General features: G+C 32.2%; 1 protein-coding gene across 1 annotated transcript in view; it reads left to right on the top strand.

The window, feature by feature from the left end:
- Positions 1–24357, top strand: part of LOC145261132 (transmembrane emp24 domain-containing protein 5-like) — an 86128-nt gene extending 61771 nt beyond the window's left edge. The window contains exons 2-4 of the mRNA XM_080119398.1: positions 4969–5086; positions 7921–8066; positions 24008–24357. Coding sequence (XP_079975524.1) covers positions 4969–5086; positions 7921–8066; positions 24008–24241 — 498 coding nt within the window. The 3' untranslated portion in view covers positions 24242–24357. The remainder of the gene's footprint in view (positions 1–4968; positions 5087–7920; positions 8067–24007) is intronic.

Here is a 24357-nt window from a genome sequence, read left to right on the forward strand (position 1 = left end):
CGAAACGTTGTGAATAAACAAAAACCAATAAAAGATCAAAAAACAACAACTAATAAAGATGAGAATAATAGTCCAAAATAAAAATAAATTAATATAAAGCAAAGTCTTTAAAGCATTTGTTGAACTCTGACGGACAATTGTCAATTTGTTTTATCTAGCTTGTACTCACATGATGACTCTTATGTCTCCAGCTCTGCCGCAAAATTCTGGAAGTTTGTCAGTGCCAACGTTTTTTTTTTTCAATAACATGCAATCTACCCACAATATCTCTGCCATCGACCAGTCGATCACGATCAACGTAATGGGTATCCCTGCTATAGATTATGCACTCATGAACGAGCAGCCAATCAGAACTCAGAGTTACATAAACCGGCTTTTTGTGTTTTTTGAGTTTGTAGCTCAACTGGTTACTGAGTTGAGCACTGATTACTAAATTTAATAGTGTCTACCAAAAAATTTAATAGTGTCTACCAAAAAATTTAATAGTGTCTACCAAAAAATCTGCACATACCAAATGATTACACATTGCTCTTTATTATAGGATAATGGATTGTAACAATTAGTTTAAACGAAATATTAATATATTCATGTTCGTTAAGTTAATGCTAAATTATGTGCATAATAAACAATGATTAATTGACTCGGCTTTTCTCATATAATGCTTGACATTTTCCTTGTGATTATCAATTTTCCTTTTGAGACTATAAGAGATTACATAAGCTGCCGAGGAGATTCATATTGCGGCCACTGAATAAAGATTGTATTCTCTTAAAAAGCACTTTCTAAAGAAATATTATATTCCAATTTCCATATTATGTTTCGTAATTTTTGTGTTGATGATTGAAAATTTGTATATTTTGTGAATACTATTTTGTTTGTTATACGGTCCCACACCCACATACTTACTTGGGCCAAGTCCAGGATCTCTCTTAATTTCATTAGGTTCTCTTTCAGGACATCTGCCTATATGTCATAGTTTGCAAGGGTCTCACCCAGTACATTAGCACCGGAATTGGCTCACTTTCCCAGAAAAGCCAATACAACATATTCTAAAATTAATTTTCCTAGCTCTACAATTTCTTCTCCCACTCTTTGTCTTGACTGAAACAACTCCATTGCTGCATCAATTATGCCCTGTTTAGTAAATTATTCTTTGACTAATGCTGATTTCAGACTGACCCAAAACAGTTGGGGTCTTTCTGGTATTTTCTCACTATAAATTGGGAGACCAGTCATTTTACGGTCTCATAGGCAAGCAGGATCCTGTATCTCATATACCACCTGTTTTTTTTGTCTCAACTGCAGCCAGTCGTTCAATTCCCCGGATTTCTCTCGAACCCAGGAAGAATATACTTCCCAACAGTGTACAAAAAACTTTCAATCCCCCCAGAGCACACGCCTTCACCTATTTGCTTTGCAATTTTTCTTTTTATTTATACAACCAAGTCAGTCTCACTCATATTCTCTTTTTACATGTGTTTTTAACACACCTGTCACCAGCCACTACTCACACAACTAATCAAGTGTGACAAGGACTGCTATTGACAAATCAACAATTTAAAAAGATTCACCAAGAAAAAAGGTCACTTAGCCAATTTCTCCACATGTGGTTGAATCCTAAAACTCAGCAGCCAATTATGACGTGGTAATCCATGGGGTCAAATTCTGGATCAACAGCATCAAATATGACATTGACTCGGATGTTACAAGAGCTAGTCTGGGCCAAGTATGAAAACTCCTTGGTCACAAACACCAATATAACCTTGTCAAGAGGTCGCTCCCAGTCAGCCACAAAGTCTATGGTATCCTGAGTCAAACACATCAATATGACGTGGCACAGAGTCTTTTAGATATATATACCTGAACTTGGGTATATGTTTCAACCTTAATGACCTCTTGTGGTCACAGGTCACTGAGTCTAATAAGACCGTAAGTTCCTCCACTCAGATAATTCACCAAAATGATCACGTGTCTACATTGTGTTGATGTTGCAGCTCTGCCGTCTAAAGGATCGCTTGTCCATGTTGCTGGTTGCTGGACTCTACTGTTAAAATGATTACTGTAGAAGAACCTTCATCAAACAAACATTCCAAAAGAAAGAAAGTCAACAAAGTCTATCTGTTCCAAGATATATGCCTTGTATAAATAATTAACGATGAATTTGAAATAATTTGTACAAAGTTTATTCACAAAAAAAACAAGTTTGTTCGTTCACAAAAGAAACAACTATGTTTCTTTTCTTCTTTCCCTCACTTAATCGGCCACAGCACAACCAACTTGTAGCAGTAATTGTTGGAACTCTTAGCAAGAGAGGAAGTTTTCTCCCAATGAGTTGATGTTGAAATACTTTAATTTAATTCTCTTTCATGGAAACAGCCAATCTTATATGAAAAACACCCGTCTAGCTGAATCCACTGTCAAAAACTTTCCCCACTCTTTATCTATGCCTAAATCAAAACGTAGATTCCATGAACAAAGCTTCTTTCTTAGAACTGCACGCCTGTGGAACTCTGTTCCGTCTGCCTGCTTCCCACCTGACTACAACCTGGATGTCTTCAAGTCCAACGTAAACAAATTCCTGATGAACCACCCCCTTAAGTAGACACTTTATTAAATCTCCACACTAGCGTACTGTACTTGCAATAACCCTTATCTCTGAGTGGCTTCCGGGCCTTGATAAGTGGTAACTACCTTGTAAAAAAAAGAAAAAAAGAAAGTATTTTCTCTTTACATAAGCCATGGGAATTTTTGTCTTTTTCCTGCTTTATAGAACTTAATCATGGGTTTTGGTCTATTAGTTTTATTTTTCTATCATGGCTGAATATCTGATCAGCTCTTCACTCGACTTATCTGCTTCTTACTCTGTTATTCTCTTTATTCTTCTCTTGAGAGTTCTATACTGCCAAAAATCACTTGTGCAGCCCTTTTTATATTGAGGTAAGTGGTTGAGTTGTAAGATGCAACCCCCTTGGATAACCAATCAAAGCTAGCCATAAAATTTCTCTACTAGATGGTCAATGTTAATTTCTCATTGCCTTAGGTCCCAGTAATCATCTTGAATTCCCACAGGCAACAACGACATTAGGATCACCATAGGCCAGTCCCTTTTAGCCAATTCGAATGACATGTCAACAATACAATTTTCAATTGACAACCAAACAAAACAATTATATTATCTCATAGATTCCATGGAAACTCAACCAACCATAATTTATTCAATGTATTAAAAAATCTTTAAAGAATGGAGAAAAAGTTACTTAAGATAAGTTCTTGGTGTTCAATTCATGGCTAAATAGGGTTAAATTGCGCTAATTTTTGCTTTAGCTGTAACAGCTGGGTGGCCATATAACCATCTATTTGTATAAAAAATAAATAATATTTAATAGAAATTATATACCTTTAAAGTTTTGATGATATCGATTCTAAGCAAAGTAGTCAGTTTTGTTTAGCCAATCAGTAACATAAACAAAAATGGCTACTTTGTTCATAATCGGTATTTACATGAACTTTAAAGGCTTATAACTTATTAAATATCAACCATTTTTTAACGCAAATAGGTCACAAATAAGTAGGTAAATTAAAACAAATATTTTTAACGAATTTCCAAACTGTAAAACTAATGATTGCTAAAAGTTGAAAGACAATGGCGCAAGGGATCATTCATTGACGTTTAGACAAATGACATAAAAATCTATGGCAGTATTTTGAAGAGTAACGGCAACTGATGATTTTTCTTGTTCGATCTGGAGTATGTGATGCAATGGGTGAAAAAATAATATTCCAATTTCCAAGATTATTTCTATTATATTCTGCGATAATAGTTCAACAAGTAATTTAGCATTATCAGCAAATAATTCCATTATGGTTTTTCATTATTAGCTAAATTATCAATAAATATTTTGTATATTTGCAACAAAAAACAACTTTTTCATTTAATTTCCATTCTTGTACAATATTTTTATATCTATAAATGATTATAGATTTATCAATTAAATAAAGAAAATCTTACTTTAGTTTATGAAGTAAAGTGAAATTTCGTCTAATTTCATTGATCAGAATAGCTTCATGAACCTACATAAAAAGTAAAAAACTGTTTAGTCATTCATTTTCACTATAAATTTGCCAGTATCATGGACAGAAAATTAAATTCCATTTCTAATTACATTAACTGATTTCATTATTTAGTCCAGATTGATATTTCAAAGGCTTTGGTCTTATTAATATATATTTGATGGAGTTCTTACTTGCTCAATAGTATATACTATAACTGCCACCCATTACACCAGGGTAATTTATTAAGTAAAGTAATTTTTGCTTCACTCGTTGCTAACACTACAAGTACAAATTATTGCTGCGTCTTCAAGGAAATTTATGCATATAGAGACATTTTTATGAAAGTAGTTTTTTTTCTTTAGATTTAATTTTAGTTTTAATAAAATTACAGTTACCATAAAATAATCCAAAAAATAATCCAGATTTAAACATTCACATCTTATGAAGTATCATGAATGTATGAATATTTGTAATAGTTTATAACTGAAATTGAAACCAAAATGAAGAATCATTCATTGTCCCCCTCCCCTTATATTGTTTGTATTACAGTAGGGAATGGGGCAGGCCAATTTTAAAATTGCATAGTTTTTGGTTTCGATTTTATTATAAATATTGATACGATGCGTCATAATATGCCAACTTTTCTTTATACAAACACTAAGCATAACACATCGCCTAGACTTAACTTATACCTTTGTAGACATTTTCTATCTCAATGAGAGGTTCACTCCACCTGGTATTAATACCAACAAAATGAGGAAATGGAAAAAAGAAACAGTCATGCTCTGGAGAAGATGTTTTTATGTATCACAATATATAACAATGAATAAATAATAAGTGATTTTTCATTGTAAAATTGCATCATTTTTTAGTTTCAACTATCCTAATTTATTTTATGTTTTTATCTTTTTATAGGTTTTGACGGGAGGAGACAGAAATATTGACTTCTTTTTACGCGATGAAAGATTAGAAATCCTGGTCCACAAATCTTGGAAAACAGAAGGGATATTCGATCAAATTATTCAAACTCGTGGTACTAATTTTTATCTTTTTTGTTTTATTTATCACAATAATAATGAAATTTTGATCCCCATAAAATAAAATAGTTCATCCAATAAATTATTTTGAAAATCGTAATTATATAAATTTTTCTTCTCTAAAGATTCGAAATTAATTTTTATAATTGAAAGCTTTTATTAGTTTGCTTACTTTTTTTTTTTTTACTTATTTCTAATTTTAATACATTCCAGTTTCCATATTATGTTTTCGAAATTCTTAGAGGAGTTTCATAATTTGTATTATTCAAATTACTGTTCTCATCCGGAATATTATTTTTACAATGTTTCGATCAATACAATCTCTGAACATTTTATGTGCATCTGGTCAGACTAATAAACTGTACAACATTTTGAATGGAACTCTTTATTTAATCCATGAGGTAGCTTGCTTGCATTTTATGACTGGACAAAAGTCTTAAGTAATTATTTAAGACTTCTATCCAATCAAGCTACTCTTACAAATGCTCTGAAGAGACTGGGTGGCTGTTACATATGGATGCTCAGGATGGCCCTCAATACATCATAGAGGAGCCACGCAGCAAATCAACAGCTTTATGGTGACCTACCACTAGTATCACTGAAAATACAGCAGAGAAAGATGAGAGTAGCTGCCCACTGCATGAGACACAACGAAGAGGAAGCCAGCCGTGGTAGAAGAAGAATGACCTACATTGATAACCTAGGACCCAGGATTGGAAAGTGTTCGGGACCTGCAAACTGTCATGCGAGACCAAGAGAACTGGAGAAGTCATGTAAATTCGGTGGTGAAGCGTCCTGAAAGACGATGGAGATGATGAGATGATAATACTCCCATGGATTGAGTTCGAAAAGATGCACTTGAAGAAGGCCGTAGGTTACATTGATTGAAACGTTGTGGGAATAAGATTCCAGATAAGAATAGTAGTTTGAATAATAAAAATTTCAATTCCCATGTCTGTAGCATTTTATTTTGAATTTTCCATTAAATTTTGGTACCAAGAAAATTTTTTAAATAAATTAATATTTTTAATATCTTTGCTTTTCAAGTAGCTTTTGTGTTATTTTATTTTAAATAAGCAGGAAAACCCAACGTTGCTCAGGATTGAATGAGAATCACTACAATGCCCTTTTTTTACTATGCTCATAGCATCATATTACTTTCTTTTGTTTTTACTGCCCTTCTTGATGTTTTTCCCCTTCCCCCCAAAAGCTAAAATGTTGGAAAACTCTGAAATTTCTTATACATATAGTTTAAATTTCATTAAAATTGGATATACATATTCAAAATTTTTAGAGGATTCTATCTCCATAGATATTTGGTACATAGAGGGTAATATAGAGATCACTTCCATTTTTTTTCCCAGAGAATTTTATAAATGATTTAAATTTCATAAAAATAGGGTGTATTTAAAGTTTTAAAGAAGTACTTAGACATTCGGGAATACTTCCATTTTTTGCCTTAGTAAATTTTTCGTAAGAACATACCTTTAGATTTAATTTAAATTCTTTAACTTTTCTTTCAATAAGAATTCCACAAATATAACACGCACACAGTCATTAGGTTTTAGATATAGATATTTTACATTTGATACTATTGCGTACGTCACTGTTTTTCCTGCCTCTATATGTAACTGTAGCAGCACAAAACATTGTTTTGACTTTGAAATATTTCTTTGACCTTATTTTAGGTTTTCTTGGGATCTAAATATCAAAATAGTGTTTTTTGCTCAGAGAAGAAATCAAAATGAGAATAGTAGTCTGAATAATCGATTCCCATATCTGGAGCATTTCATTTTGAAAAATTAGTTTTCCATAAATTTTGGCACAAAGAAAATTCTTTAAATAAACTAATATTTATAACGGATATTGCAAATATTTTTAATATATTATAACATATATAGATCCTGTCAGATTTTCAAAATCAGATTTATATCTGTCCTGGGCCATATTTTTCTTTTCTTATAATCTAAATGACATATTAACATTTGATACACCCTAGCCTACTTTTTAGGGGAGTATTTACATTATGTTATTTCCATAAATATAATTTATTTTGATTCAATTTTCTTTTTCTATAATAACTTTGGCCAGGTAAGAATAATATTAAAATGGAGACATCTTTCCTTGATCATAAAAAAAAAACATTTCAGCATTGTTCTCTTCATACTTTAACTACCTGATAAACAATGTGCTTAAAATAAACGTTAAACTATTTCTTCTTTACCCTCATAACATAATTTTTCTTTCCATTTTGCAAACTAATTTCTATCAGACACTATAACAAGTAAATTATTTTGAAGAATGTATTTTTAAGGATACAAGGGGCCCGTGTGATTTCATGAAAAACGATTTCATTTCATTTCCTTCCACTAAAAAGTGTCTGGTTAAACAAATAATAAATTACTTTATTTTATGACAGTTTGATTATAAAGAAGCACCAAGAAAATTTTCAATCAAATTAAAAAAAAAAAAAAAAAATGAAATTTATTTGCTATTTGAGCAAGGTGTATGTTATTTAATTGGAATTGAAAAAAGTTTTTCCCTTCCTTTCATTCAAAAACAAACCATTCACATAAAATAGATTCATGGTTTATTTTATGGTATTCAACGATTAATAATCATTTTTAAAAAAATTTAACACAAGGAAATCAGAAATGCATGCAAATATGTTTTTGGATGAATAAAATTTTAAAAATTACTTACCTTAAAAAATATCTGTCTGCATTTTTTTATTTAAAACGTTTTAATTTTATTTAAAAATTAAAGTAATTAAAAAAATGATGTTAAGAATTTATTTTTATATTTGTTATTTTTTTTTCTCCTCTGCAAGGTATCTACGAGCTGTGTTTCGACAATTCCTACAGCCGGTTTGCATCAAAATTAGTTTTTTTCTATATGTCAGCATTTGTACCGGAACATTGGGATGAATATTTGAAAGAACTTGCAGACATTCACAAAACTGTGGCAAATTTCTCAGTAAGAATTTTATTTATTTCAACCTTTTCATGCACAAATTTTTTACAGAAATTCTACATACCTCATCTAACTTGTTCTTGAACCATGTGTCTTAAGTTGAGCTGACTTTTAAAAAAAGTGAATGACTAATAATGGAGGCAACTGTCCCTGAAGTTTACACAAACAAAAATTAATCGTTAAAATGAAAATCCATAATAATTTTTGACAACTTTTTTATTTTTTGTTGAAGAACAATAGTATGCATGAGGTTAAATTTTTGTTGTTGTTGTTTTTTTTTATTTTGTTTTTACTACATTTTTAATATTACACACACGTGTGTGTGTGTGTGTGTGTGTGTGTGTGTGTGTGTGTGTGTGTAAGGGTTTATGAATGTGTGTGGTGAAATAAATGTATGCTTTTTATGAGGCATTTAGTCAACACAATGACTTAAATTTAAGTATGATACTGTAATTGAGCGCTGACATGCGTGTAGCAGCAGCTGTATGACAGCCAACATATGCAAATGACTGAGCCGTGTGTGAGGTGATATTACAGTGAGGCAGAAAGAAAGAAAAAGATTATAAAAAAAGAAAAACGTGGCCCAGGACAAACAGAAATAGACGTGTTACACACGTGGCCCAAGAGCAACAGGAAAAGACATGTCCTAAACATGGCCGGACAAAGACAGAGAGTACCACGAGTTCAACATGGCAGAGTCTTGTTAAGCACATTGACGTACGAGAAGACTTTTGAACAAGACACAAGGTGTTATTCTGGAAAGTACCTGTAAATAAATGTTTGTTGTTTCAACTGAAATAAAGCGAGTCAAATTCCTTCTTTGTCTTTATTTCCTTATGACTGTCTTCATATAACGTGTGAGTCTCAAGTGTCACAGTACTTGTAAACTTTGGGTACACAAGGAATGCAGTGATATTATAGGAAGTTTTAGAGATGATAATGAGTTTCGGATTAATACGATATAATGATGTGTGCAAGAAGTGTACAAAAACTGTAGACAGATGAGAATTCAGATGTGGAGAAACTATATTTGGATGATGATGCTATTGAGGTTTGTTACCATGGTGATATGATTGGAGCATAGGGTGGACCAGGTGCGAGTGTGATTGCAAGAGTTAGGGGTGGATGTGCAAAATAAATATGAATAATGATTTCAAGTTTGGAGAGAAAGTTGCAAGCGCCATAGGTAAAAGTAAGTTTAATGATTTAAAAACTAGTTAATAAATTACCTTGAATTGCATTATGATTATTTTTTATAAAAATATTGGCAGGAATACCTGGCGTTGCTTGGGGCCATAAAAAAAAACCAGAAGAAATGAAGTTGCATTTGGATACACCTGTTATAATTAGGATATTGAGCACAGTTTGATCACTATATGCCACTTCCAATGCGGGCAATGCAGAGTGAATTTTATCATAAATTTTGCATTCAAATTTGTAACTTATGGCCTCTTTGTTATTTATGAGAGGGATTAGGGGGTGGGAAAGGATGCCATAGAGGCCACAACCAAGAATACATGAAATGAATAACGTTGGAAGTGTGTAGATTCTGACTCCATATAATTAAAGACAGACGAATGTTGAAGGTTGAGAACCGACTTTATTTACTACCAACAATTTGTATTGGGAGGGGCAAAGTGTTTGTAGAATGGAATGTGATTTAACAAAGGAGATGAATGTTCGTAAAATGTTTGTAGGTATGTAGGAATTGACAAGGAATGAATGTTCGTAAAATGTTTGTAGGTATGTATGAATTGACAAGGAATGAATGTTTGTAAAATGTAACTTATCTTTTGGGCGATGGAAAGGGTTAGGGTAAGACGGTCATCCTGCTGTCGATGATGCGTGTCCTTGCTTATAACTGGAAGGCTAGTGACTTCTTTCATCAGCGCTAGCAGCCCGGTGTCTTCACCTTCTTTCTCCTCCTCTCTTCTTTGGTTTGTGTGAATTAGGCATTGTTTAGAATTGAAGGCGTTTGGCCCATAACATGAGAGCGTAGTCGGCTTCAGTTCACTGGTGCCTTATTTCTTTTTCTTCTTCATCTCTTTAGGTCGGGTGGGAGAATCTGTCCGTGCGTTCACTGACGCAGCTGGGCGAATCTCCTCTTTCCCACTTCTTGGTTCCCTCAAACACCCTCATTTTATAGTGGCAAACCGGCTCCCAGCGACTGCGATATTTGAGGTGTTTATTTTAGGCGTGGAGCTCTGCCATTGGTCGATAATTATTTTGTGGTTATCTTATTTTTTTTCTTCCCAAGCGGAAGCGATGCGTGGAGCGATGTGCAAAAGACGATTTTTCATTTTATCTCTCATGGTGGATGCGTTAACATCCGGTTTCGCTGCTAATTCTCATCATGTTCCCACAAACTGTTTAAATGCCACAAATAATCCACGATTTTTTTCATATGTTGATCTGCTTCTTAGTAGTTGGTAGTCAACCAAAAGTATAATGAAAAAAAATATCGATCGTGATGTGTGTGGAGGGCGACCGTAATAAGCATTTTTACATATTTTTTTCAGGTAGGGTGGCAGTAGGGTAAACCCAAATGATGGAAAATACTTGTGTTTTGCTGAATAAAAGTGATGATAACAAATTCATAAATTAAAAACAGTAAAGAAACATTAAAAAAAAACTCCAAATTAGTTTTTTTTTTTTTTTGTTTTCTGTTTCAAATATAAATGGGGGGAAGGGAGTTAAAGACTTTACCATTTCGCATGCACATTCATCAAAAAGAAAATTGTATTCAAAATGGCTGCCACATTTAATCATTGTGCCACCATTTTCTTTTTACTGATCCAATTTTTGGGTGGTGACGGTGGTGAAATTAATGACTACCTGCAAAACAATATCGACCATGATGGATGTAGTTGGGGGGAATTTTTTTTTCCAGATATTTTTCTGGGGAAAGGAGGGGTAGGGTAAACTCAATGGAAAATAATAAAAAAAAAAATGTGAGGATAACAAATGCATAGATTTAAAACAGAAAAAACAAAACAAAAAAAACACAAAATATTCAAAATCACAGAAATTGTTTCACTTTTTTGTTTTCTATTTCAAATATAAATGGGTGGGGAGCAAACACTTAAAACATTCGCTACTTCTGCAGTTTATGGACAGTGCAAAAAGAATAACTTTATTATTTAGAAACCCATTTTTAATGTGGGAAGGGGGGGCTTTCCTATCTATTCTATACTTTCACATAATTTCATAAACAAAAGATACAGTAAAAACTGAATTTAACTTGAACATCTGCATGGTTCATAAAATGCAGAAGTACTAAACAGATAAAAAAAATATGAACATGTAATCCTTTTAAAAAAGAAGAATCTGCATTTTTAAGGGATAGCAGATGAGCCGCATCTCTATCTATGCCTAAATCTAAGCGCAAATTCCAGTAACAAAACTTCTTTCCTAGAACTGCCTGTCTGTGGAACTCTATCTTGCTGGCCTGCTTTTCAGTTGACTACAACATGGTTGTATTCAATGTAAACAAGTTTTTGTTGAGATGTCCCTTTGAATTATCAAATTTCTACCCAATTTTCCCCATTAACGATCACTGTGGTGTTGTCTCACTGTACACCAATCTTCAAGTGGCTTTCAGACCTTGATAAGTTAAAACGCCCTTGTAAAAAAAAAAAGCAAAATAAAAAGCAACAACAAAGAAACAAACTCGATAATAAATTATTATGAATTGAGTTCTGATTTATATTTTTTGTTTTGTTTTATAAATAAATTATATTCTATTTTTTTTTTATTATTTTCTATTTTTATATTTGTTTTACAATTTTATTGCCATTTTGCTTCATTCATTTCCTTTTTCTATCTGAATGACATAATTGATTCATTTAATGTTAGAGGAAAATACCTAATGAGCATATTAGACACTATCATTAAAAGAACAATAAGTTTGTTTATGCTGTTTGTTAGCCACTCAGTCAAGACTTTTAATCACTATCCATTTTTTTTTTTTTTTTGCCGGAGAGAGAGGAAGCTTACGAAAATAGAATTCCATGGGAACAACTAAAAAGATGTAACTAGAAACCTCATTATATAGGGAACAGGGAAGTATATATGTGTGGAGTATTTTTATTGATGAAGACTGGAAAGTTTTTGTTCTGGAAAAAGAAAACAATTTTTCTCATGTTTAATGAAACAATTTGATTTTGCTAGTTTCAGGTTGGGGTTAGGGTCAGGGGAAGCTCTTAAAGGTGATATGATATAAAAGCTCTTTAAGGTGATATGATATAAAAGCTTTTTAAGGTGATATGATATAAAAGCTTTTTAAGGTGATATGATATAAAAGCTTTTTAAGGTGATATCATATAAAAGCTTTTTAAGGTGATATGATATAAAAGCTTTTTAAGGTGATATGATATAAAAGCTTTTTAAGGTGATATGATATAAAAGCTTTTTAAGGTGATATGATATAAAAGCTCTTTAAGGTGATATGATATAAAAGCTTTTTAAGGTGATATGATATAACAGCTTTTTAAGGTGATATGATATAAAAGCTTTTTAAGGTGATATGATATAAAAGCTTTTTAAGGTGATATGATATAAAAGCTTTTTAAGGTGATATCATATAAAACCTTTTAAGTTGATATGATATAAAAGCTTTTTAATGTGATATCATATAAAAGCTTTTTAAGGTGATATGATATAACAGCTTTTTAAGGTGATATGATATAAAAGCTTTTTAAGGTGATATCATATAAAAGCTCTTTAAGGTGATATGATATAAAAGCTTTTTAAGGTGATATGATATAACAGCTTTTTAAGGTGATATGATATAACAGCTTTTTAAGGTGATATGATATAAAAGCTTTTTAAGGTGATATCATATAAAAGCTTTTTAAGGTGATATCATATAAAAGCTTTTTAAGGTGATATCATATAAAAGCTTTTTAAGGTGATATCATATAAAAGCTTTTTAAGGTGATATCATATAAAAGCTTTTTAAGGTGATATGATATAACAGCTTTTTAAGGTGATATGATATAAAAGCTTTTTAAGGTGATATCATATAAAAGCTTTTTAAGGTGATATCATATAAAAGCTTTTTAAGGTGATATCATATAAAAGCTTTTTAATGTGATATCATATAAAAGCTTTTTAAGGTGATATGATATAAAAGCTTTTTAAGGTGATATGATATAACAGCTTTTTAAGGTGATATGATATAACAGCTTTTTAAGGTGATATGATATAAAAGCTTTTTAAGGTGATATCATATAAAAGCTTTTTAAGGTGATATCATATAAAACCTTTTAAGTTGATATGATATAAAAGCTTTTTAATGTGATATCATATAAAAGCTTTTTAAGGTGATATGATATAACAGCTTTTTAAGGTGATATGATATAAAAGCTTTTTAAGGTGATATGATATAAAAGCTTTTTAAGGTGATATCATATAAAAGCTTTTTAAGGTGATATCATATAAAAGCTTTTTAAGGTGATATCATATAAAAGCTTTTTAAGGTGATATCATATAAAAGCTTTTTAAGGTAATATGATATAAAAGCTCTTTAAGGTGATATCATATAAAAGCTTTTTAAGGTGATATGATATAAAAGCTTTTTAAGGTGATATCATATACAAGCTTTTTAAGGTGATATGATATAAAAGCTTTTTAAGGTGATATCATATAAAAGCTTTTTAAGGTGATATCATATAAAAGCTTTTTAAGGTAATATGATATAAAAGCTCTTTAAGGTGATATCATATAAAAGCTTTTTAAGGTGATATGATATAAAAGCTTTTTAAGGTGATATCATATACAAGCTTTTTAAGGTGATATGATATAATAGCTTTTTAATGTGATATCATATAAAAGCTTTTTAATGTGATATGATATAAAAGCTTTTTAAGGTAATATGATATAAAAGCTTTTTAATGTGATATCATATAAAAGCTTTTTAAGGTAATATGATATAAAAGCTCTTTAAGGTGATATCATATAAAAGCTTTTTAAGGTGATATGATATAAAAGCTTTTTAATGTGATATCATATAAAAGCTTTTTAATGTGATATGATATAAAAGCTTTTTAAGGTAATATGATATAAAAGCTTTTTAATGTGATATCATATAAAAGCTTTTTAAGGTAATATGATATAAAAGCTCTTTAAGGTGATATCATATAAAAGCTTTTTAAGGTGATATGATATAACAGCTTTTTAAGGTGATATGATATAACAGCTTTTTAAGGTGATATGATATAAAAGCTTTTTAAGGTGATATCATATAAAAGCTTTTTAAGGTGATATCATATAAAACGTTTTAAGTTGATATGATATAAAAGCTTTTTAATGTGATATCATATAAAAGCTTTTTAAGGTGATATGATATAAAAGCTTTTTAAGGTAATATGATATAAAAGCTTTTTAATGTGATATCATATAAAAGCTTTTTAAGGTAATATGATATAAAAGCTCTTTAAGGTGATATGATATAAAAGCTTTTTAAGGTGATATGATATAAAAGCTTTTTAATGTGATATCATATAAAAGCTTTTTAAGGTAATATGATATAAAAGCTCTTTAAGGTGATATGATATAAAAGCTCTTTAAGGTAATATGATATAAAAGCTCTTTAAGGTAATATGATATAAAAGCTTTTTAAGGTGATATGATGTAACAGCTTTTTAAGGTGATATGATATAAAAGCTTTTTAAGGTGATATGATATAAAAGCTTTTTAAGGTAATATCATATAAAAGCTTTTTAATGTGATATCATATAAAAGCTTTTTAAGGTGATATGATATAAAAGCTTTTTAAGGTGATATGATATAAAAGCTTTTTAAGGTGATATCATATAAAAGCTTTTTAAGGTGATATCATATAAAAGCTTTTTAAGGTGATATCATATAAAAGCTTTTTAAGGTAATATGATATAAAAGCTCTTTAAGGTGATATGATATAAAAGCTTTTTAAGGTGATATGATATAAAAGCTTTTTAAGGTGATATCATATACAAGCTTTTTAATGTGATATCATATAAAAGCTTTTTAAGGTGATATCATATAAAAGCTTTTTAAGGTAATATGATATAAAAGCTCTTTAAGGTAATATGATATAAAAGCTTTTTAAGGTGATATGATGTAACAGCTTTTTAAGGTGATATGATATAAAAGCTTTTTAAGGTGATATGATATAAAAGCTTTTTAAGGTAATATCATATAAAAGCTTTTTAAGGTGATATCATATAAAAGCTTTTTAAGGTGATATGATATAAAAGCTTTTTAAGGTGATATGATATAAAAGCTTTTTAAGGTGATATCATATAAAAGCTTTTTAAGGTGATATCATATAAAAGCTTTTTAAGGTGATATCATATAAAAGCTTTTTAAGGTAATATGATATAAAAGCTCTTTAAGGTGATATCATATAAAAGCTTTTTAAGGTGATATGATATAAAAGCTTTTTAAGGTGATATCATATACAAGCTTTTTAAGGTGATATGATATAATAGCTTTTTAATGTGATATCATATAAAAGCTTTTTAATGTGATATGATATAAAAGCTTTTTAAGGTAATATGATATAAAAGCTTTTTAATGTGATATCATATAAAAGCTTTTTAAGGTAATATGATATAAAAGCTCTTTAAGGTGATATCATATAAAAGCTTTTTAAGGTGATATGATATAAAAGCTTTTTAATGTGATATCATATAAAAGCTTTTTAATGTGATATGATATAAAAGCTTTTTAAGGTAATATGATATAAAAGCTTTTTAATGTGATATCATATAAAAGCTTTTTAAGGTAATATGATATAAAAGCTCTTTAAGGTGATATCATATAAAAGCTTTTTAAGGTGATATGATATAAAAGCTTTTTAATGTGATATCATATAAAAGCTTTTTAAGGTAATATGATATAAAAGCTCTTTAAGGTGATATGATATAAAAGCTCTTTAAGGTAATATGATATAAAAGCTCTTTAAGGTAATATGATATAAAAGCTTTTTAAGGTGATATGATGTAACAGCTTTTTAAGGTGATATGATGTAAAAGCTTTTTAAGGTGATATGATATAAAAGCTTTTTAAGGTGATATCATATAAAAGCTTTTTAATGTGATATCATATAAAAGCTTTTTAAGGTGATATGATATAAAAGCTTTTTAAGGTAATATGATATAAAAGCTCTTTAAGGTGATATGATATAAAAGCTTTTTAAGGTGATATGATATAAAAGCTCTTTAAGGTAATATGATATAAAAGCTTTTTAAGGTGATATGATGTAACAGCTTTTTAAGGTGATATGATGTAAAAGCTTTTTAAGGTGATATGATATAAAAGCTTTTTAAGGTGATATCATATAAAAGCTTTTTAATGTGATATCATATAAAAGCTTTTTAAGGTGATATGATATAAAAGCTTTTTAAGGTGATATGATGTAAAAGCTTTTTAAGGTGATATGATATAAAAGCATTTTAAGGTTATATCATATAAAAGCTTTTTAAGGTGATATGATATAAAAGCTTTTTAATGTGATATGATATAAAAGCTTTTTAAGGTGATATGATATAAAAGCTTTTTAAGGTAATATGATATAAAAGCTCTTTAAGGTGATATGATATAAAAGCTTTTTAAGGTAATATTATATAAAAGCTTTTCAATGTGATATCATATAAAAGCTTTTTAATGTGATATATAAAAGCTTTTTAAGGTAATATGATATAAAAGCTTTTTAAGGTAATATTATATAAAAGCTTTTTAAGATGCTATGATATAAAAGCTTTTTAAGGTGATATCATATAAAAGCTTTTAAGGTGATATGATATAAAAGCTTTTTAAGGTGATATGATATAAAAGCTTTTTAAGGTGATATGATATAAAAGCTTTTTAAGGTAATATGATATAAAAGCTTTTTAAGGTGATATGATATAAAAGCTTTTTAAGGTGATATCATATAAAAGCTTTTTAAGGTGATATGATATAAAAGCTTTTTAAGGTGATATGATATAAAAGCTTTTTAAGGTGATATGATATAAAAGCTTTTTAAGGTAATATGATATAAAAGCTTTTTAAGGTAATATGATATAAAAGCTTTTTAAGGTGATATGATTTAAAAGCTTTTTAAGGTGATATGATTTAAAAGCTTTTTAAGGTGATATGATATAAAAGCTTTTTAAGGTGATATGATATAAAAGCTTTTTAAGGTGATATGATATAAAAGCTTTTTAAGGTGATATCATATAAAAGCTTTTTAAGGTGATATCATATAAAAGCTTTTTAAGGTGATATGATATAAAAGCTTTTTAAGGTGATATGATATAAAAGGTACCCTACGGAATTGCTGATGAGGGTAGTGCATCACCAACAATCTGGAAAATGTATTTCTGGAGATATACATTCATATGAAAAAGAAAATTAAGTAAAATAACAAAATTCATTAATAAAGTAAAATATGTTATAATTGTAGCAACTACTATTAAAATGAAATTCTTCTTTTTTTTATGCAGTTACATGTAAACAGGATATAAAATTTGGTGGTAAAAGTAAATAAAATAACAATTTTTTTTAATAAATTTTTTAAAATTCTTTTTAATTTTGAATATAGCATCTAAATGTAATGTAATGGGCATTTTCCTAATATACTAGCGAGGGGCACCCGGCGTTGCCCAGGTGTTTGGAGGTGTGTGTGTGTGGGTGGGGGTAAAAAAAAAAAAGTAAGTATGAGGATTGACCCCAAACCCGAACCCTTCAGGCAAAGTTGTAAATTAAAGTGTGAAAAAAAAAAGTGCGATGTTAACCATTGCCCCACCGCGACATGCTAACGGAAACATGCTTGAATTTATTTAATTACTTGAATTTGGCAGGTGCCCGTTTTAATGAGTTAATGAGGTCAAGTTTGACTGCAGGATAGTATTTCATTTACTGCTGAACGCTTTTTTTCCCCCCAAGATGTTATAGGAAAAAACCCACATGTGGCGAGCGACAAATGTTGAATATTTATCTTCCCGAAATCGAGCAAATTAAATAGACAGGCGAGCTTCATTGTTAACTGTGAGATATTACGATTTATATGTGATATAAAAAGTTTAAAAAAGTTGTGAACCGACCGACCGCTTCTCTGAAAGAAGCCTTTTGTAGACATACAGAAAAAGCGAACACACATACAAACATACATTTTCGCTTTTATATTTATAGACTAGCGAGGAGTACCCGGCGTTGCCCGGGTGTTTGGAGGTGTGTGCAGAAACTCCGGGGGTGGGGGTGGGGGTAAAAAAAAAAGAAAAAAGTAAGTATGAGGATCGAACCTGAACCCTTGAGGCAAAGTTGTAAATTAAAGTGTGAAAAAAAAAAATGTGCAACGTTAACCATTGCCCCACTGCGACATGCTAATGGAACCACGTTTGAATTTATTTAATTACTTGGATTTAGCAGGTGCCCGTTTTAATGAGTTAATGAGGTCAAGTTTGACTGTGGTATAGTACCTTCATTTACTGCTGAACGCTTTTTCCCCCCCAAGATGTTATAGGAAAAAGAATAACCCACATGCGGCGAGCGACAAATGTTGAATATTTATCTTCCCGAAATCAAGAAAATTAAATAGACAGGCGAGCTTCGTTGTTAACTGTGAGATATTACGATTTATATGTGATATAAAAAGTTTTAAAAAGTTGTGAACCAACCAACCGCTTCTCTGAAAAAAACCTTTTGTAGACATACAGAAAAAGCGAACACACATACATACATACATACATACATTTTCGCTTTTATATATATAGATATATAAAAGCGAAAATGTATGTATGTGTGTTCACCTTTTTTGTATGTCTACAAAAGGCTTTTTCAGAGAAGTGGTCGCTCGCTTCACAACTTTTTAAAACTTTTTATATCACATATAAATTGTAATATCTCACAGTTAACAACGAAGCTTGCCTGTCTATTAAATTTGCTTGATTTCGGGAAGATAAATATTCAACATTTGTCGCTCACCGCATGTGGGTTAGTCTTTTTCCTATAACATCTTGGGGGATAAAAAGCATTCAGCAGTAAATGAAGGTACTATCCTGCAGTCAAACTTGACCTCATTAACTCATTAAAATGGGCACTTGCTAAATCCAAGTAATTAAATAAATTCAAGCATGTTTCCGTTAGCATGTCGCGGTGGAGCAATGGTTAACGTCGCATGTTTTTTTTTTCACACTTTAATTTACAATTTTGCCTCAAGGGTTCGGGTTTGATCCTCATACTTACTTTTTTTTTTACTCCCCCCCCCCGAGTTTCCACACACACCTCCAAACACCCGGGCAACGCCGGGTACCCCTTGCTAGTTTATAGACAAAAGGCAAAATGCGTTTGTGTATGTCCACGAAAGGCTTTGTGCATCGAGCTTCTTGCGTCGGTTAGATCCCGGGAGAAGTTTTCTTATACTTCCTAGATCGTAATATCTCTGATTCGCAAACAGACATTGTCTCTATCTTTTTTTTTTTTGATCGAGTTTTAAAAAATTCCCTCGTTTTGAGTTTTTGTCTTTTTCGTATAAATAAAGCGAAACTAATCAAACGCAACTGCCCGGCGCTTGGCCTTCTGGCCGGGTGGTATCTGTTCTGTAATTGGTCCTTGGTCAATGTAGGGGAATCCTTTTTTTTGGGGGGGGGCTGGTTTTCCTCAACATTAAAAACGACCTTGTGTCTAATTTGCTTTTGTGGCAAAAGTTAATTACCAATTCGTTGAATTCACTGTCCTCTATTTTTTCACATTCTTTTCCTCCTTCGCAGTATGGGTTCGAGCCTGCCTGCCTACTACCACTTTTTTTTTTTGATCAACACACACTTACAAACACCCGGGCAATGCTGGGCACCTTCGCTAGTATTCTTATACAGTGTGACGTTCCTAGTACCAGGCGTCACCAGATCATCTTGCCATCAGGCTCTACACCATTGTCTAAATCTGCTGTATCACATAAGCAGGCAGAGCTTTCAGGAAACCTTGAATCAAATAATCAAAATCGGCCAATCAATTTAACCATTTTTGGGTAATGTATTGGCATGTATAAGCAAGAGACGTACTTGCAAAAAAGAGGAAAGAGGAACTACTCACTTCTGAAAACAGTAGCAAAGATGAAAGAACTCCCCACAGTTTGCATCACCAATGGGAAAGCAAGACACAAAATTGTCTTGTGCTGAAAAACCGACAATATCTAATGGACAGGAAATAACAGTTTGAACTAAACGCGAAAAGCAAATTGTGAAATGAATCAATTATCTAGATGAGAATTTTATGTATATATGAACTTTCCTACCTTCAAGGTGGGTGGTACAAGACCTCAAGTTTGGAGTGCTACCTCATGGAAGCAACAAAGATAAATGGATATTGTATCTCGAACAAAGATAAAATTATGAATTTGGTGCAGTTCGAGTTGGCAGTATACATCACCCCATAAGGGAACCCTGCAACATGAGGTTTCTGTGTATTTGCGAGCCATGAATTTTACTAAACTAAGAAAGGCATAAGGCCTCAAGTCTTGTGAGTCAAGGGTATTCTTTATTAAAGAAAAGAAGGAGTAACAAGAAAAGATTTAAAAAATAAAAAGGAATAAAAGAAAGAAAAAGACAGCATCATGAATGGCATGAGGCCATTGTAAGTGATTTAATGTTCCTTGTATGGATTTAACCCAATGGAAAGGTCGGTGGTTCATTTTTATTATTTCTATTGCTGGCACCACTGGGCAAGTTAGTAAGAAAGTTAGAAAGACTGGTGGCGATCGAGTGAAGGTGTACAAGCAAGTTTGATAAACTGGAAGTCATACACAGTCCAGGTGTGATGATCGTGCTCATGCTGAAGAACGAGAGTGTTGCAAGCTGCTCCAATGACCAAGCAGCTCTATTCAGACATGAACTATCTATTCAAATCTGTGCAAAAAGGTCGTCTCACTGACCAGGGACAACTCAAAGAAAAAGCATGCAGGTTCTACTTGCCTGGAAACCCTTTTGCTGAGTGAAGAGAAGTAGGGAGTTGCATGAAGTGCTGCACTCATCATTTTATGATTTGTGTCAAATGTAAAATCAAACTGAAACCTCTGTCTCTAAGAAAAAAGCCCCCCCCCCCCAAGAAATTGAACTTAAAGAAATTGAGAAACCAACATGAAAAGGACAGGCTTATAACTGCAATTAGTGAAAATCTTCTAATGGTATCAACTGGTACTAACAGTGAACAGTGGAAAACCTTGAAAAATGCAGTCTATGTTGTTGCATCAGACGTCCTCAGCAAACCTACTAGGAAGCACACAGGTTGGTTTGATGAAACCAGCGAAAAAATTATGAAAATTATTTGTGAAAAGAATTTGCTGTTTCACAAGAAACTAACTAATGAAGAAACAAACACAAGAGCATAAAATCTGAACTTCCAAAGAAACTGCAATCCATGAAAAATTACTGGTGGACCAAGAAATGACTGAATTAAATCCAGAATCTGGCAGACTAAAATGATTCGAAAGCATTCTTTGCAGTTTTGAAGGAAGTATATGGTCCTCACAGTGTCTGCTTCGGCTCAGTGAAGAATAGTGATGGAAGTTTATTTTACATGAAGAAACAAAAGATTATGAAAAGATGAAGAGAACACTTCAACCTTCTGCTAAAGCCAGAGACCAGCATTGAAGAGAGTGCCAGAAACATCTCACAACTACCTGTCAGGCATCAGATGGACGAGCCATCAACCACAGAAGAACTGAACATGACCATCAGAAGAATCAAGTACAGAAAAGCTGTGGAAACACAATGGACCGACGTTTAGAAATAAATTATTGCAAGTATTCTGCAACATATAGTCAACGACAGCAGAAGTCCCCCAGAATTTTGAGGATGCCACTATTGTGACGATATACAAAAGAAAAGGAGACTGTGCAGAATGTTGAAATTATAGAGGAATTTCACTTCTATTGGTAGCAGGAAAGATATTGGCAACATTCTACAATTCTGACTACAACCTCTGGCTGAAGACATTTTTCCTGAGAACCAGTGCGGATTCAGATCCACTCAAGATATGATATTCACACTACGGCAATTACAAGAAAAATTGGCTGAACAACATCAACCTCTTATAGTTACTTTTGTAGACTTCAGCAAGGCTTTTGACATGGTTCACAGAGAAACGTTTAGGAAAATATTGAGTGACTACGGTTGCTCACCAACCTTCATCAGAGTGCAATGGCAGCTTCCATGATGGCAGGACTGCCAACATCTGCAGTGGCAATGGATGTTCTGAACCACTCAGTGTCAGACACTGTAAAACAAGGACACATCCTTATGCCGAATTTATTCACTATTTTTTTTGCTGAAGTTTTGGCTCAGGTGTGGAATGGTGTACTTGCTAGAACTTGATGATCTTTATGCGTGAACCAATAAGTGATGGAGACCTTTTTAACGTCAGGTGCCTGAAAGCATGGAATAAGACACAGGAACAACTGATACAAAAGTTTCTCTTTGCAGACAATTCAGCACTTGCGACTTTCATTCGTAATGCAAAATCTACTTTGTTACATCAAAACGATTTGGAATAATGGTCAACATCAAGAAAACAGACGTCCTAACCCATGACATAAAGTTGAATCTTTGCAAAGTTTTCCTAGATGGGACCCCATTGACCGAAGTAGACAAGTTCACCAACTAAGGCAGTACCATATCCAACAATGAAACTATAGATATGGAAATATCAAAAAGAATTCAATCTGTAGCTTCAACATTTGGAAGAGAAAAGGCCGACACCGTTAGAAAAAAATATATACTGTTGTGGATGGACAAGGGATTACACAAACTGAAGCCAATACCTCCATTTGCTGAGGCAGCCTACATATGTGTCAGGTGTAGTAAGCCTTTTAAGATGGCGATTGGGTTGGCCTCATATTTCCGCCACAGGTGTTAAGTATATTCTATTCCATTCCATCGCTGAAATACGAAGGATCGCTGCTGCCGATGAAAAACATTAGTTTTTCTTTTCCTCAATTGAAAACTTAACTATGTTATAGTTTTTTTTTTGTTTTTTTCTCAGTTTATCCAGATTTCAAGACAAGAATTCATCTCATCTGGTGGAGTATCCCACTAAATGCTGTTACTTAATCAACATCATTAGAAGTGCACCATACCACACCTGAGGGGGATATTATTTGGGCTTTAAATACCATATTATTTGAAATATTTAGCCTCCATTATCAAGACTCCTACAGCTAAATGTGTAGGAGATCTCGGAGTAGTAGGGGACCCCAGAGGTAGTGTATTATGGCCCACCAATGTGTGGACATGCCCTGGCACACTACCAACCCCTACCCCACTGTCTTGTGGGTGCTCTTAGTTGGGCGAAGACTAGGGGAACCAACCCCAAAATCAAACACCACTGCCTTGTGGGCTTTATCACAGCAAAAGGCTAAGAGATGGGAACTGACTTCAAATCCTACTGCTGCCTTGCTGTTTTCCTTAAAAGGCTATGGAACCTCATCTAGAAAGAAAAGGCATAGTAGCGGACACAATAGGGCGACTGTTTATCTCATTAAGATTACTTTCGGCCAGAAACTATGGGTTCGCTCCCCTGGAATGAGCATTGGCGGTTCAGAGGGTGGCTATCTGATGTGCAACAGATACTGCACCTAAACTGCGCAAGTAAGTTTGGAACCAAAGCGGAAAGTCCTGTGGTGACCGAAGGATAAAGCACTTAGGCCCCAACTAGTCATCAAGATTGACGGACTGCATGAGGATGATATTTGGAATATTTAGTCAGCATTGTAAGGTAAAGTATTCTCATGTCAGGTTGTTTTAATAAACACTTGTACAGCGGAACTAAAGAAACTTGACGATGGCGTCTAGCAGGCATTCTAATTTTCTCCACATGTGTATGTTTGTTGAAGGAAAAAAAAGTTGTATTTATGCATTTAATAAAATCCATCTTTTCTAAATGTACTTTTCATCTCTCGCTCCTTTTCTCCTTCTCTCCACCAGGTGTCACTGCAAACCTTACAGCAAAATATCAAGAATGCCGTCATCCACCAATCTTCCAGCCGGATGTATGTCATGCTGGATTACTACACAATCATGGGAAACAACAAATACGTGCAGTACTGGTCGATATTGCAGTGCATCGTCATCATATCTGCAAGTTGTCTTCAAGTGTTTTTCCTGCGACGACTTTTCCATTCTAAAAATGTGACACCAACAATGAAACCACGAGCATAAAAAAAAACCCTAAAAAAAAAAAAAACAATGCAAATCAAATTTCATTTTTATCATTTTTGACCGTCTATAAACAAAAAAGATTTTTAAACAAAAATAAAATTGTATATATTTTAAAA

This window comes from Euprymna scolopes, chromosome 37 (assembly GCF_053919585.1).
Source record: "Euprymna scolopes isolate OS-2025 chromosome 37, ASM5391958v1, whole genome shotgun sequence".
Lineage (NCBI taxonomy): Eukaryota > Metazoa > Mollusca > Cephalopoda > Sepiida > Sepiolidae > Euprymna > Euprymna scolopes.